Genomic DNA, 12860 nt, shown 5'->3' with positions numbered 1-12860 from the left:
AATAAAAAAATCAGGAGAGGAAAAAGTATTACAAATAAAGGTCAATATCTTCGATATTGATTAAAGCACCATTCATAGCCATTAAGGACTTGCCAGGTGGGATGATCCGCTGGTTTGTGATAATTTCCTCTTTAATTGAATTATTGAGCTGCCAAAAGAGGTAGATATATCACTTGTCATATCCAATAATGTAATTATGTAAGGCTAAAATGACCATAATATACAAGCATCAAGCAAGTTGTGTTTGTGCTTTCATAGAGAACTAGTAAATTAACAGTAAGTAATACCTTCATGCGAGACAAGGAAGAAACTATACTAGGAAAATTTTGATTAATTTCCTGCATTGACTGCAAAGGATCGGATGCATGAACTATCCTTTGTGCAGTTTGATGTCCTAGATCTGTAAAAGGCCATTACACAAATGAGCTCCAGTCCTAGAAGTAACGTGATGAACATTTAGAAATCATAGCTTCCAAAAACTCTATGCAGACAAATAATGATGACAATATACCTTTTAATTCCCAAACTTCCAGTGTATCTGATATTGTCGATGACAACAAATAATCCCGGAAAGCCATAATCTCAGAGGACATCTCAGGCTTGCGTTCCTGCAAGTTTTACAGAAGAAAAACTAATAGTTATAATATTAAAGTAGGCAATATAAAATAACTATAGAATATTTCTTTTAAGATGAAGAGACAGAATAATAATATTGAAAACAAAATAAAATTATATATCTATACAACATTCATTTGAAGATGATTATAACAGCTACAACTGTTATAGTGGCACAGTAACAGTAATGGCCCTTGACTGTTACAGCTATATTAACACAGTAACAAAACCTTGATATAAGTCTAAACTTCAAGAGACTTAATTTCCGAAAACAAACCAAGATTTTGGAGAATATGAACCCTCTAACTTCTTGGCTAAGATCTTCAGTACGAGGATCTTCTAGAGTAACACCTGCAATAAAGAAATAAAAATTACTAAGGGATATTAAAGCACAATATTGTAGGAAGATGTGCATGTACATATTGGAAATTAAATATTGATAGTAATCAAGTTGACAACAAGAAGGCCCAACATTTTGACCAGCCATGTCTATTGGAAACCATACATGCTTGAGAAAACAAAAATCTTAAAGCTTCTACAAAAATGTTGATTCACCAAAACTTACATTTTATAACCAGAATATTCAGACCTTCAATATGGTACAATTATTACATAGAAGAAACTCAATTCCTATTTCAAAAAGTGTATCACCAATGAATAGCAAAAGGAGGCCACTTAAATTTTACAAAAGCAGAAGTTACTCATCCTAGTTGGACATCTAAATAAGTGTAGAACCTAAAACTTCGTCAAATCCCTCAAAATTAGGGATCCACTAAGTGTGGGATGTCCAAGTATGTGGGACACAAGCCTTGACTTGGTCAATATCCTTAAAAGTTGGGAATCCATTGGATGAAGGAGACCAAGGTTTTGACTTGGTCAAATCCCTTTGTTAGGAATCTTATCGACCAGCCAAGTCAGAGTTCTTTTATGAATTCTGAATTGGTTTCCAAACGAAAAACCAACTATAGAGTTGTATTTGTATTAGAATTTTCCTTTATAAATACGACAATAGAGAACAACAGCCAGTCAGAACTGTCAGGCTTCTCAGAACAGGGTGATCTTGAAAAAGAAGCCCCTATCATGAGGATTTTGAGGATAGGGCATATGAGGCTTATGTAGGAGCAAGTAAAGTAGTCATTAGGGGAACAGGTGTAAGTCCACTTGAGGTTTTGCATGGTTAAAAACATATGTTGTCCATATACCAACTTATGGTTGGTCACCCAAAATTTCAATTAGTTTCCCTAATGACCACCTTACTTACGTCTACAGAAGCCTCAGTTGGCTCCTTACAATGTTCATAATCATGTGGGTCCATCCTAATGAAGCTATGTGTTTCTCATCATATTCACATTCCTCATCACTCATTCCAATCTCAGGCCCATAAACTTCTTCAAGCTTGCCTTGTTCTTCTTTCTTTGTATCTTCAACTAATAGATTGTTAGTTGTATCCGGGCATTGGAATGCGTAGTATCCAAATCCTTAACACTTGAAGCATCTGATTTACTCACAAAAGTATAGGACCTTTGTCATTCCCTGCTGACCACCTCACTTGCTTCTACAAAAGTCTCATTTGGTTGATCCTCGCACTCATCATGATAGTATAGGACCATCCTAATGTACGCAGATACTTTTTTTATATATAGGTAAACAGAAAGTATATTAACAAAGAAGAGGTAGAATGTACAAATGGGAGGATGACATGTCCAACCCAAAGAAAGAAAGGAAACCGCCGAAACAAAAGACCAACTAGACGAAATTACACTTCCTCCAAGCTACATACCCTATCCCACCTTACAACACAATCCTCAAAAAAGACCCCTCTCATCTCTTCTCTTCTCCTCTTCTCTTCTCTTCTCTTCTCTTCCCTATTCTCTTGTGATTATTTTATGAAAATCTATATTGTATCAGATCAATAAAAGGGATCAAGAGATTGAAGTTCCAGAATCAAAGGCAAAAGTTCTCTCCATTGGAAGCCAATTAAAAAAAAAAAAAACAATGCCTAACCCTAAGGGTTGGTTTCTATCTAAACCGCACCTCCTAGGGAGGGATTCTAAATGCTTTAAAAGCTTTTTTTGGTTTCTTAAATTGTCTTCTCTGCTGGTGCTTTTATCCTTGTCTTCCATTCTCAGTTATAAATCCTAAGGTTCTTACATTCTTTTCTCTGTTGCTGATTTTATCTTCACCACTCGTTCTCAGTTTATAAACCCTAGCATGGTCTAGAGTGGGTTTCTTAAATTCTTTTCTCTGTTGGTGGTTTTATCATCCAAAAAATCAATCATTCACTTTTTTTTTTTGGTTGGGTAAGCTGGACTTGAACCCACGACCTCAAAGTTGCTCTGCAATGTGTCAAACCAACTGAGCTATGGGTCTAAGCCAATTCACTATTGCTTGCTTGGAATTTGAGAAACCCTCAAGGCAAGAAGAAACACTACATATAGCTTTCTGATTACAATCTTCTTCTCAGAATCTGACTGTTTCCCTATTCACACATTGAAGGCCACCCCATTTCAGAATTCATTATGCACCTTCATGATTCCTTTCCAAGCACCCTCACCCACTGTACATCTTCAGATCTAAGCATGGGCTGCCCATACCCAAAACAAAACAAAAAAACAATTGATCTCTTAAATAGCTTGGAAGACAAAGATAATATTTGAAGAATAACTCCATATGACCAAGTCCAACACATCTTCCTCACCCTTCATAACACATTTAGGCTCCATTTATCCATGAATAAAAAGGCAGCAGTCCCCAACACTCTTTTTTCCTCGATTATAATTCGATTCGGTTCATTCTCCAATGGGAAAAAATCAATGGGTAAATGTTTTCTCACACCCACTCCCATTGTCAAACGCTACACCTTGTGCACCCAATCTTGAACTATCTCCAAAAGGCATGATTTTTTTTTATAGGTCCACAAGACATGATCTCAGGAACAATTTCTGTTTGTCAACTCCTTCCTTATCAAAAGCATGAACATGTCTAACTGCGACATTTGGATTGTGCATCCACCACCCAGAGGAAGCTTGCTTCTTTCACCCATTTTCCTCTAAATCCCCTAACATCATAAAAAAGGAATCTCCATCTCGTGCCCAAAAGTCCCATGTCTGGGCCACCCCCATCACTTGTGGGATTATGTTACGTATTCTACCAGATTTCTTTATGCTAAAACCCCTCTTCAAACTCTCATTCTGACTGACACCTCCCCACCTCAACAGAAGAGAGTTGAAGATACTACAGTACCACATTATAATTTTGCAGCAAATAAGACAACACCACTATTTGGGGCTGGTTTGGTGACATCGCATTTTCCTTTTCCTGCATCGTACATTTGGGGTGCTAAGGTTCCTTCCAAAGTTTTTGTGTTCATCTGGCTAGCGGCGTTGGGGAGACTAACTACTATGGATCAATTGATTGTAAATTGTTGTGAGGTGGAGAGATGGTTGATCGTGTTTTGTTGATTGTGCTCTAGCGCATGAAGTTTTGTTTTCATTTCGTCTTCCTCTTTGGGTTGGTCAGATGTTTTCCCGGGTCAATCACGGAGTTGTTTCTTTCTTGGTTGGGTCGGGGTTTTGCTATTCGGGTATCCAAACAATCTTGTGGAGTCTACTTCCTTTTGCTATTCGTTGGGGGTTGTGGAAGGAAAGGAATAGACTTTGAGGGGAAGGAGCTTCATCTACATGATCTTATTTTATCGATCTTAGGTCTTCTGTTTTTTTGGGGAAAGGCATTTAAGAAATTCAAGGGGACTTTTTTTGAAGATTTTTGTGTGCATTGGGATACGAGTTAATCGTTTTTTTTTTTTTTCTCCTTTTGATAAGTTTGTATTTAGTTCATCTCCACCCCACATTTTTCTTTTCCTTTCATAAAATTTAAACTTATCAAAAAAAGACAACACCAATATTTAGAGGGTAGTATTTATCACAAAAGATAAAAATATAAAAACATTTTGAATTAAAATGAGAATAGAAGCAATATCAGAAAAAAGAAAGTAGGTCAAAAAGTGATCACCTTGAGCAGAAATGACATACAAAAATGCCTATGAAGAATACAAAGAATTAACACAACCAAACAGTGGAATCAACTGTGCGATAGATTAGCCACATAAAAAACGCAAAAGTGAGATATCAACAAAAGGATGCATCTAATGCCTGTTTGCACACTAGGGGAGGAGAGACAGAGAAATACAGATAGAAAAGCTGAAACTAGACATAAAGCAACAGATTAAAATTTTCTTAAAGACAAAACTATTCTGGTGAGTAAGCAGAAATAGTGCATGATATTGAATGGCAAGAACTTGTCATACTAACCTTTCTTTATCGTACTGTCATCCATAGCCTTATACTCCATATTTTTCAAAGCAAGTTCTACGCCATAGCCACCCAAGTTTAGGGCATCCCTTGTACCAACAGCCCCACAGGGACCACTTTTTGTTTCACATCCGGAAGGTAAGACAGGTCTGACAATGTATTTAACTCTTTCCTAGAAGAATTAGGAGCACTTCATAAGTAAGCATGCCAACAGTAAATGAGCACAAAAGGACCTAGAGAGCAAGGCTTCAATCCAAACCCATTAATCACACTAGAATGGAAGGAGAAAAGGGAAATTTTTAATTATTCGGAACAGATCAACAAAAACCAAACAATAACACCTGAAGAGGACCACCAAAGAGAGTGGACATGCAACCAGGATAGGGCATTTTTGGTAAATTCCTTTTACAAGTCATTAGAGCTTAGCTCTTCTGTGGAATTCCCAGTTGTCTCCACTTGAGGTCCTAAGGTCCTGCCTAAGGTGGCATTTTCATCTGGAACTGATCATTTAATCAAAGAGAATTTTATGAGCACTAATTTCCTTCGTTGTGTGTTGGGGGATTTGGAAAAAAATTAACAACAGAATCTTAGAAGGAAATGAGCAGCCTCTTTATGAAGTGATTATTGGAATATTAGGCAATTTGTTTTTCTAGTGTAAGCTTTTTAAAGGAATTCGAAGCCAAATTCTCTCAAGTCAGGGAGAAATGATAGGGATCAATTATAGCCCTTTAAAGTTTACAGAACATGTAATAAGAGTTTGAACAATCAAGCCCAAACCTTCATTTCGTGGGATGATAATGAAACATGGGAGATTCTTTAGTTGATTGAGGATCCACATGGGTAGTTTAAATATTGCAAAAAATAATGAACAGTTGTAATAGTTAAGAAGATCTTACTATTATTTGTTGTTTCGTATGTTCTTTTATTTTTTATGTATTAGGGGTAATTTAGTAATTTACACTTTTCAGCAAGTAGGGTTGCATTATGAAACACTTAACAAGCCTTTTTGAATTTTTTTAGTGGACCTTATGAATTAACAAAAAAAAATACAGATTTATTCTTTCTCTCTTGGATGTGTGAAGCTTCAAGAAACACTATGTGTGATTCCTAGGATACTATTGGAGCGATACCAACAAATATATTTCTTCAACCCTAGGTGTAATTCCTAGGATAATATTGGGGTAATACAGATAGATTTATCTCTTCAACCCTAGGTGTGATTCCTAGGATAATATTGGTGTGATACCAACAGATCTATCTTTTCTTATTCTCCACCATTATTCCTCTTCTCAAATCCTAAATTCTTCACCTATTCCTTCTTCAACATACCTCAAACCCTAGAATTACCACATCATTCCCAGTCTCTGGCAAAATATCCATTTTCTCCTTTTGATAGGGTGATCATTATATACGGAGATGTTCAGAAAAATCACAATGAGACCCTAGGACACTGAAACGTGAACTCCAGAGTCCTTACAAAGATCACAAGGACTCAATGCAAACCAATTGACACATGGAGAAACAAAGAAGGGCTTACTAAAAAGTTATGGAATGGGAAGGGGGAGTAAAAGACTAAAAAAACAATTTAAGGAGACATTGATCATAAAGAAATCAGTTAGAGGAAACCAAGATGATTAAAATGGTAGATGCATGGAACAAAGGAAATAACATTCAGAAAGGAATTTACTATACAGCCTTGGAACCTTCTTCCATTTGCAGTTTGACTTAAAGTAATTTATCCCCCCCCCCCCCACACACAAAGTTAAGACTTAAGGAAAGAAAGAAACACAAGAATTTTTTTAAATTGTGAATTCACTCGAGTAGGTAATCATTAGAAACGGGCGAGATTAAATCATTGGTTCCGTGCTTACCATTATCTAAAAGGGCAGTTTTTTAAGGATTTAGATTTCCGGTGGGGAAAAGTTGTGTATTCTTATCAGAAAGTAGTGTATTCTAAAGGCTGTTTGTTATATCCAGGTGGGGCTCTCGTAAGAACATCCCTTTCTTGCAGGTGCCAAATAGCTTAGTTGGTAAAAGTCTTTGGGTCATGATATCATTGACCTGGGTTCAATTCCCGCCAGCCCAGAGTTACTGATCTCACTAAAAACAGGTTTACCCAGTGGCAACACCGATCAAAAACAGAACATCTCTCCCACTCACATCCATTTTTTCCTTTTTTTATTTTTCCCTTTTTGGGGTCTATGGTCCTTTCTCTTCTGATCTAATTTACTTCATATTACTGATTTAAAAAAATTACTATCACGCTTAGATCTCAAATCATCCAAAACACAAGAAGGAAAAAAAAAAGATCTACCTCAGGGCACAGGTAATTTTGGCAGTGCTCTCCAGATTTTTACGCAGTCAGTGATTCTTTGACATATTTAAATCACTAAATATTTTATGCAGGTAATTTCAGGAGTGTTTGCCAGATTTTTATTATATCAATGTCATCACAATCCACCTTTTGAGACAAATAAATGACATGCACTGTTAACCAGGACTTTAAATACAAAATTATTACAGAAGGGTGTTTCAGAATCAACATACCTTTCTCGATGCTTCTGCCAGGACAATGTGGAACTCTTTGAAACAATCTGTTCCAAGAGCTCCATACAAAACAGCAACTGGTCTTGCAACATTTGAATCAGAATGAACATGATCAAAATCGAAAAGTTCAGGCATCTCAAATGAATCTCCAGCTCTGGCAACAAAAAGTGATACACATATCATGTATCACAAAAAAAAAAAAAGTAACAAGAAGAACAAAAAGAAAAACATAGAGCATGAAATTCAACTTACGATCCAGTAGGTGTACCAAGCCACACTAGCAATTCTGAAACATCGAAAAATAGGGCGCCACCAGTATCCACCCAACAACATTTACCACCATGACTTTTTGGGTTCATTCCTATCAACAAGTGGTCTACTTTTTTGTTTCCTGCGATTACATCTGGTTCTAAAATGTCCCCCTTTGAGTTAATTTCATCTGCTAGTGGGAAAGAAGATAGAGACTCTTCAGCTAGTTGCCGGTAAAGCACCAATCTAGGGGATGATGTCCGAAGACTCAAAGAGAATTCAAACACTGATGCTAAGGGTTCACTCAGAAGAGAGCGCCCATATTTCACAATTTTTTGAATGCAATGCTTAGCAGTGGGCAATTCAGAATCATTCTCCACGTGTAGCCAGGTATCAATGAACTCCCAAAATAGGTCCTTCCATTCTTTAGATAGTAATTCACTGTTAAAGATAACAATTGGACTTTTTTAGTGGAGTAAAAGGTGGAAAAGAATGCCAAGAGAACCCAAACATTGTAACTAATTTTTATTTTATTTTTATAAGTATAATTCCATTCAAATAATTGCAAAATTTTATTATGGAGAAGAGCAAAAGCCAACAACTTGAAAGTGAGTTCTATAAATAAGTTAAAGTATTCAACAGTTCAAGAAGAAGAATGACCAGCAACAACATGTATTGTTGTTGTTGTTGTTACAAAATAACAACTAGAGCTGTCAATAGGCAGGTCAGGTACGAACCGGACTTGGTTGAGCCCTAACCCAGACCTAAAGAGGCATGTTCTACCTAAGATCAAACATGTACCTCTATTAGGCCTAAGTCTATTAAGCCTTAACACGATCCCAATGGGCTTGGGTTGCATAAAAATGACAAAATGTATAAGGGTAAAAAGTTGTATTTTTCAAATAAATCTTTTTTGTATGTAATTATGTAAAGATTACACAATCAAATCTAAAATCGATGTCTTATTTTTAAAAAACAAGTACATATATGGTATTCAGTTTTTAATGAGGCATGCGCCTTGCACTTTAACTGAGGCGCAGTCAAGGCATGGGCCTTAGTACACCTCACTTACACTGCCCTGCCTCAAATATATTAAGGCAACTTCTATTCGCCCCGCCTTGAGCGCCACATGCCTGAGGCACACCAAGGCGCTCTCCTCGACTACAATGTTCGTACATATGCATATAAGGAGATAGGGGTCTCATTTTCTCAAGACTCAACCCACAAGAACTCCTAAAAATCCCTTTGGGCAACCATTAACAATCATGATCGATAAGGAAGCAGATGACATGCATTTCATAATCCATACTTCCCACAAAAAGCACCAAAATCCATTATTTAGTTCAAAAAACTCTTGTTCACACCATCATATGCCTTTTCCATATCAATCTTACACATAAAATCCCAATCCCCTCCCTTAATCCTGGAATCCATGCACTCATAGCTACTTAGACACCATAAAAAATTTGCCATTCGTAAAGGCTCGTTGCTCCTTAGAATAATAGTAGGAAGGCCCATGTACCTTCCAAATATCAATAATTTGCCAATCCTTTCTCGACCCACTTTTCTCCAATTATTAATATCAACTTTTCACTTATCCTAAAAAAAATTGCATATATTTCAAAGACTAATAGTTACAGGATTAAATAACTTGAGAAAATAAAACATATAAGTCCCATACACCTACAAAGCCTACAGGTCTCTATAATACAAACATGTATCGATATTTCATCGAGTCCAGACTTTGCTCAATTCCAGAGAAAGTACTCCATTAATCCTCACGCTTTCAAGATATTTCGAACATCTTCGAGGATCAATTACACGCCTTCAAGCTTAGATTCAAAACTTCAACAATTATAACTAAATTAAATAATCACAAACACTTCAAGTGTGCATGGAAATTCACTAGCTTTCCACACTCTTATCTTGAGTTCTCTTTCCAGGAAAATCAACAAAAATTAAATTAAAATTAAAATTAAAACCAACTAAGCGTACCCGGCTTCGAGCAGTATTGGAGTTCCAGACCACTTGGCGCGAAGCGAGACCTCCACGTTCTTTGGGCGACGATTCTCTGCAGAAACCAAACTTCCAGCAAAGCTCAGCAATGCAAGAAGGATCAGAAAAAAACCTATACAATATCGAGCAGATCTGCAATTGTGCGCCATTGCTAATATTGTGTGATCGATCACAGTGTGTTCTCACAGAATCATCGATTCTTCAATGAGATCGATCTATTGAGGTTGTTCGATTGATTAACGGATGTAGCAGATCTAAGGTTTTTTTTTTTCGTTTTCTTATTTTGGAGGGAAATTTAGGATTGAGAGTTCGAGACCTAAACCTCTGTGTACGAGAAGATGATCTGCAAAGACTCGTTTATATTGGAACCTAAGAAGACGAGTTTGTGGAGTTCGGAGTTTGGAGTTTGGAGTTTGGAGTTTGGTCTTTTGGACAGCAAGTAAAACGATGTTAAGGGTATTTTGGGAATTTAAGAACTTGACTTGGAAGTCAACTTAAGTCAATGTAAAATGATATTTCTCGTGATGGTTTTAATGATCTCGAGGAATATCAACAATCGGATACGAGTTTTCAATTGATTAGCAAGCGTATTAAAACCGGCAAAATGACTTTTACACGTGGCAACATAATGGTTTCTATGTGACGAGTTCTACCAACCATGGTTCGGCAAATGGGTGAGGCTTTTCCATGTCACCACTAGGCTACGGTTACTAAGATGAGTTAAAATTGAATCGTTCTACTTGAACCCACCGTATACGTTTTTTTTCTTTGTTTTTAAGTAAAAAAAAGAGTGAAAAGTATATTAATACCCTCATCGAATTACTCTCCAATCACATCGTATTCTCCACAATCTATCGAACAAAAAATCACTTTCTCTTCTCTCTCTCTCTCTCCTTTTATGTTTTACGAGAGGTTGAATCAATGAAAATTAAATTTTTTTATTTTTTTCTTTCAAAAATGTTTTTTTTCTTTTACTTTTTTACATTTAATTATCAAAGAAGATGGAAAACCATCATTAAAATCTTCAAAAACAAAGATTTCAAATTGAAGAAGTTGGAGTTTTTTTTTTTTTTTTTTACAGTTATGTTCAATAAGTTCATATCAAACTTGTTTTATCAAATTCGATAGGCTCCTACTGAAATGATTTTGTAATATACGGTAGGTACCTATCGAATTTGCTAAACACAAGTTTTGTCTGAACCTACCGAACAAAATTATAAAAAAAAACTCTGAGTTCTTTGATTTAAAATCGTGGTTTTTAAAGATTTTAATGATGTTTTTTTTTTATCTTCTTTGATGATTAAATGCAAAAAAGTAAAAGATAAAAAAAAAATACTAAAACCTAATTTCCATTGATTCAACCTCTCACAAACTCAAAAGGAGATGAATTTGAAGAACAATAACAAGAAAAAGAAAATTGAGAGATAGAGAGAGGTAAATGGTGAACAAAAAGGAGAGAACAGATAGAGAAGATGATTTGGATTTTTCGATCGATAAATGGAGAAAATAGTGGGTGTATGGAGAAAGAAAAAAATGTAACTTCTTATTTTTTTTTTAACTTAAGTGGGCGCAAAGAGCATATATGGTGGGTGACAATAGACAACTCTTTAAAATTTCATAAATTTATATTCTTCCAAATAAACCTTAAAGAGTCGCAATCCCATAAAGTGTCCCATTCCAATAAATAAGAACGACTACGTGACACAGTTTGATTGGAAGATAAACAAGTTGGGCTGCATGCACGACTTGGTTAAGATCCCGAGATGTTCTAAACTCCAACTAAGCCGTATCACGTAGACACCGTATTAGATCCTAAGTCAACCTTAAATTTTTTAAGAATACATCTTGAATCTTGAAACCTTAAAAGTAATTTCATCAATTTTAATTGAATGGTCGTGATGGCTATGAAAATGGAGAAAAGGGGATAATAAGATAGATGAATGGATGGATTATGTCGAAATCAACTTTATTGATTAACATATTGTAGTTGTTTTTTCATGAATAATGCAAGGTATCTAACACCCCTTTTAGGATGGGCCTAGTTCTCACGGTCAAACACCCTAACCCACAGAAGTGAACGTACGTACAACATGATAAGTGGAGAAGCCGACCAATTTTGAACACAAAATCAAAAGGAAAGCAAACAATCAGAAGTTTTACTACTGATCCAACCCTTAGAGTTGATTAATATATTGTTAGATTTGATTGGGATTAAATTAGTTTAGTAGTATAGTACGCAACTTTTTATTGGAAAAGGGTATTATTGAAAAATGAGGAATAAAAGGAAAAATAATAAAGTGAGAAGGGTATTTGAAAAATGAGGAGAAGAGGAAAGACAATTATTAAAGTTGAATAAATATTTTTGAAAAAGGGGATATCAGAGAAAAGACAATAAATTAGGATGAGTATTCCTAGAAAAGAAGAGTAAAGATAATAAAATTAAAAGTTATTCTCGATATTCATGACAAGATTAAATTTCAAACCTTCTTTATAGGAAGATAAAGTTTGAGACAAAAGGGGGGTAATCGTTGTGCTTTTTCTTTTCTTTTTGATAATTGTGTATCCCTATAGACTACAGACCAGGCATACATTCAGACTTTGTTTAGTCCATAAACTTGATATTGTCAAAGGACTAGTCCAGGGGCACATGCAACCCTTTCCCATCACATGCACTAGGTAAGTGAGGGATAATCATTGTGTTTTATTATATAATATATAATAGAGTTTGTCCGTGCCTATATCACAGTCATCCTCTTTGGAGTAAAGAGGGAAAAAGAAGAAAAACAATAAAGTTATAAGAATATTATTGAAAAAGGAAAAAAGACAATACAACTAGAAGGGTGTTATTGGAAAATGGGTAGAAGAGAAGATGTAATAAAGTTAGATGGTATTCTTGAAAATGGAGAACAAAGGGAATCAAATTAAAACTAGTCCTCCAAATGCATACGAGATTGAATCTAAACAACTCTTTATGGGGATAGACATTAAGGAAAGACAACCAATGTGTTTTATTATATATATATTAGAGTTCGCCTGATTAATAGGGTAAAATAAGAAGGATAAGTATACTATTTTATCACGACTCGATAATAAATCCAAAAAATAGAAATCTAACAATAAAAT

The 12860-nt window shown here is 35.5% G+C and overlaps 1 protein-coding gene across 2 annotated transcripts in view; it reads right to left on the bottom strand.

Annotated features, from left to right (window-relative positions):
- Positions 1–10141, bottom strand: part of EBS1 (EMS-MUTAGENIZED BRI1 SUPPRESSOR 1) — a 45702-nt gene extending 35561 nt beyond the window's left edge. Inside the window, exons 1-8 of one of the 2 annotated variants that reach the window (XM_086440204.1) lie at positions 9717–10141; positions 7725–8162; positions 7473–7626; positions 4926–5097; positions 893–966; positions 512–608; positions 288–400; positions 33–148 (exon numbers count right to left, since the gene is read on the bottom strand). In XM_086440204.1, the coding sequence (XP_086296330.1) occupies positions 33–148; positions 288–400; positions 512–608; positions 893–966; positions 4926–5097; positions 7473–7626; positions 7725–8162; positions 9717–9886 (1334 nt within the window). In that variant the 5' untranslated portion in view covers positions 9887–10141. The remainder of the gene's footprint in view (positions 1–32; positions 149–287; positions 401–511; positions 609–892; positions 967–4925; positions 5098–7472; positions 7627–7724; positions 8163–9716) is intronic. The other variant, XM_086440203.1, reaches the window with a different exon arrangement.
- Between the last annotated feature and the right edge of the window lie 2719 nt (positions 10142–12860).

Source organism: Akebia trifoliata, chromosome 4, assembly GCF_017979445.1.
Source record: "Akebia trifoliata isolate Shusen 1 chromosome 4, ASM1797944v1, whole genome shotgun sequence".
Classification (NCBI taxonomy): Eukaryota; Viridiplantae; Streptophyta; class Magnoliopsida; order Ranunculales; family Lardizabalaceae; genus Akebia; species Akebia trifoliata.
The sequence above is the reverse complement of the archived record's forward strand: the minus strand, read 5'-3'. Positions and strand labels throughout refer to the sequence as shown.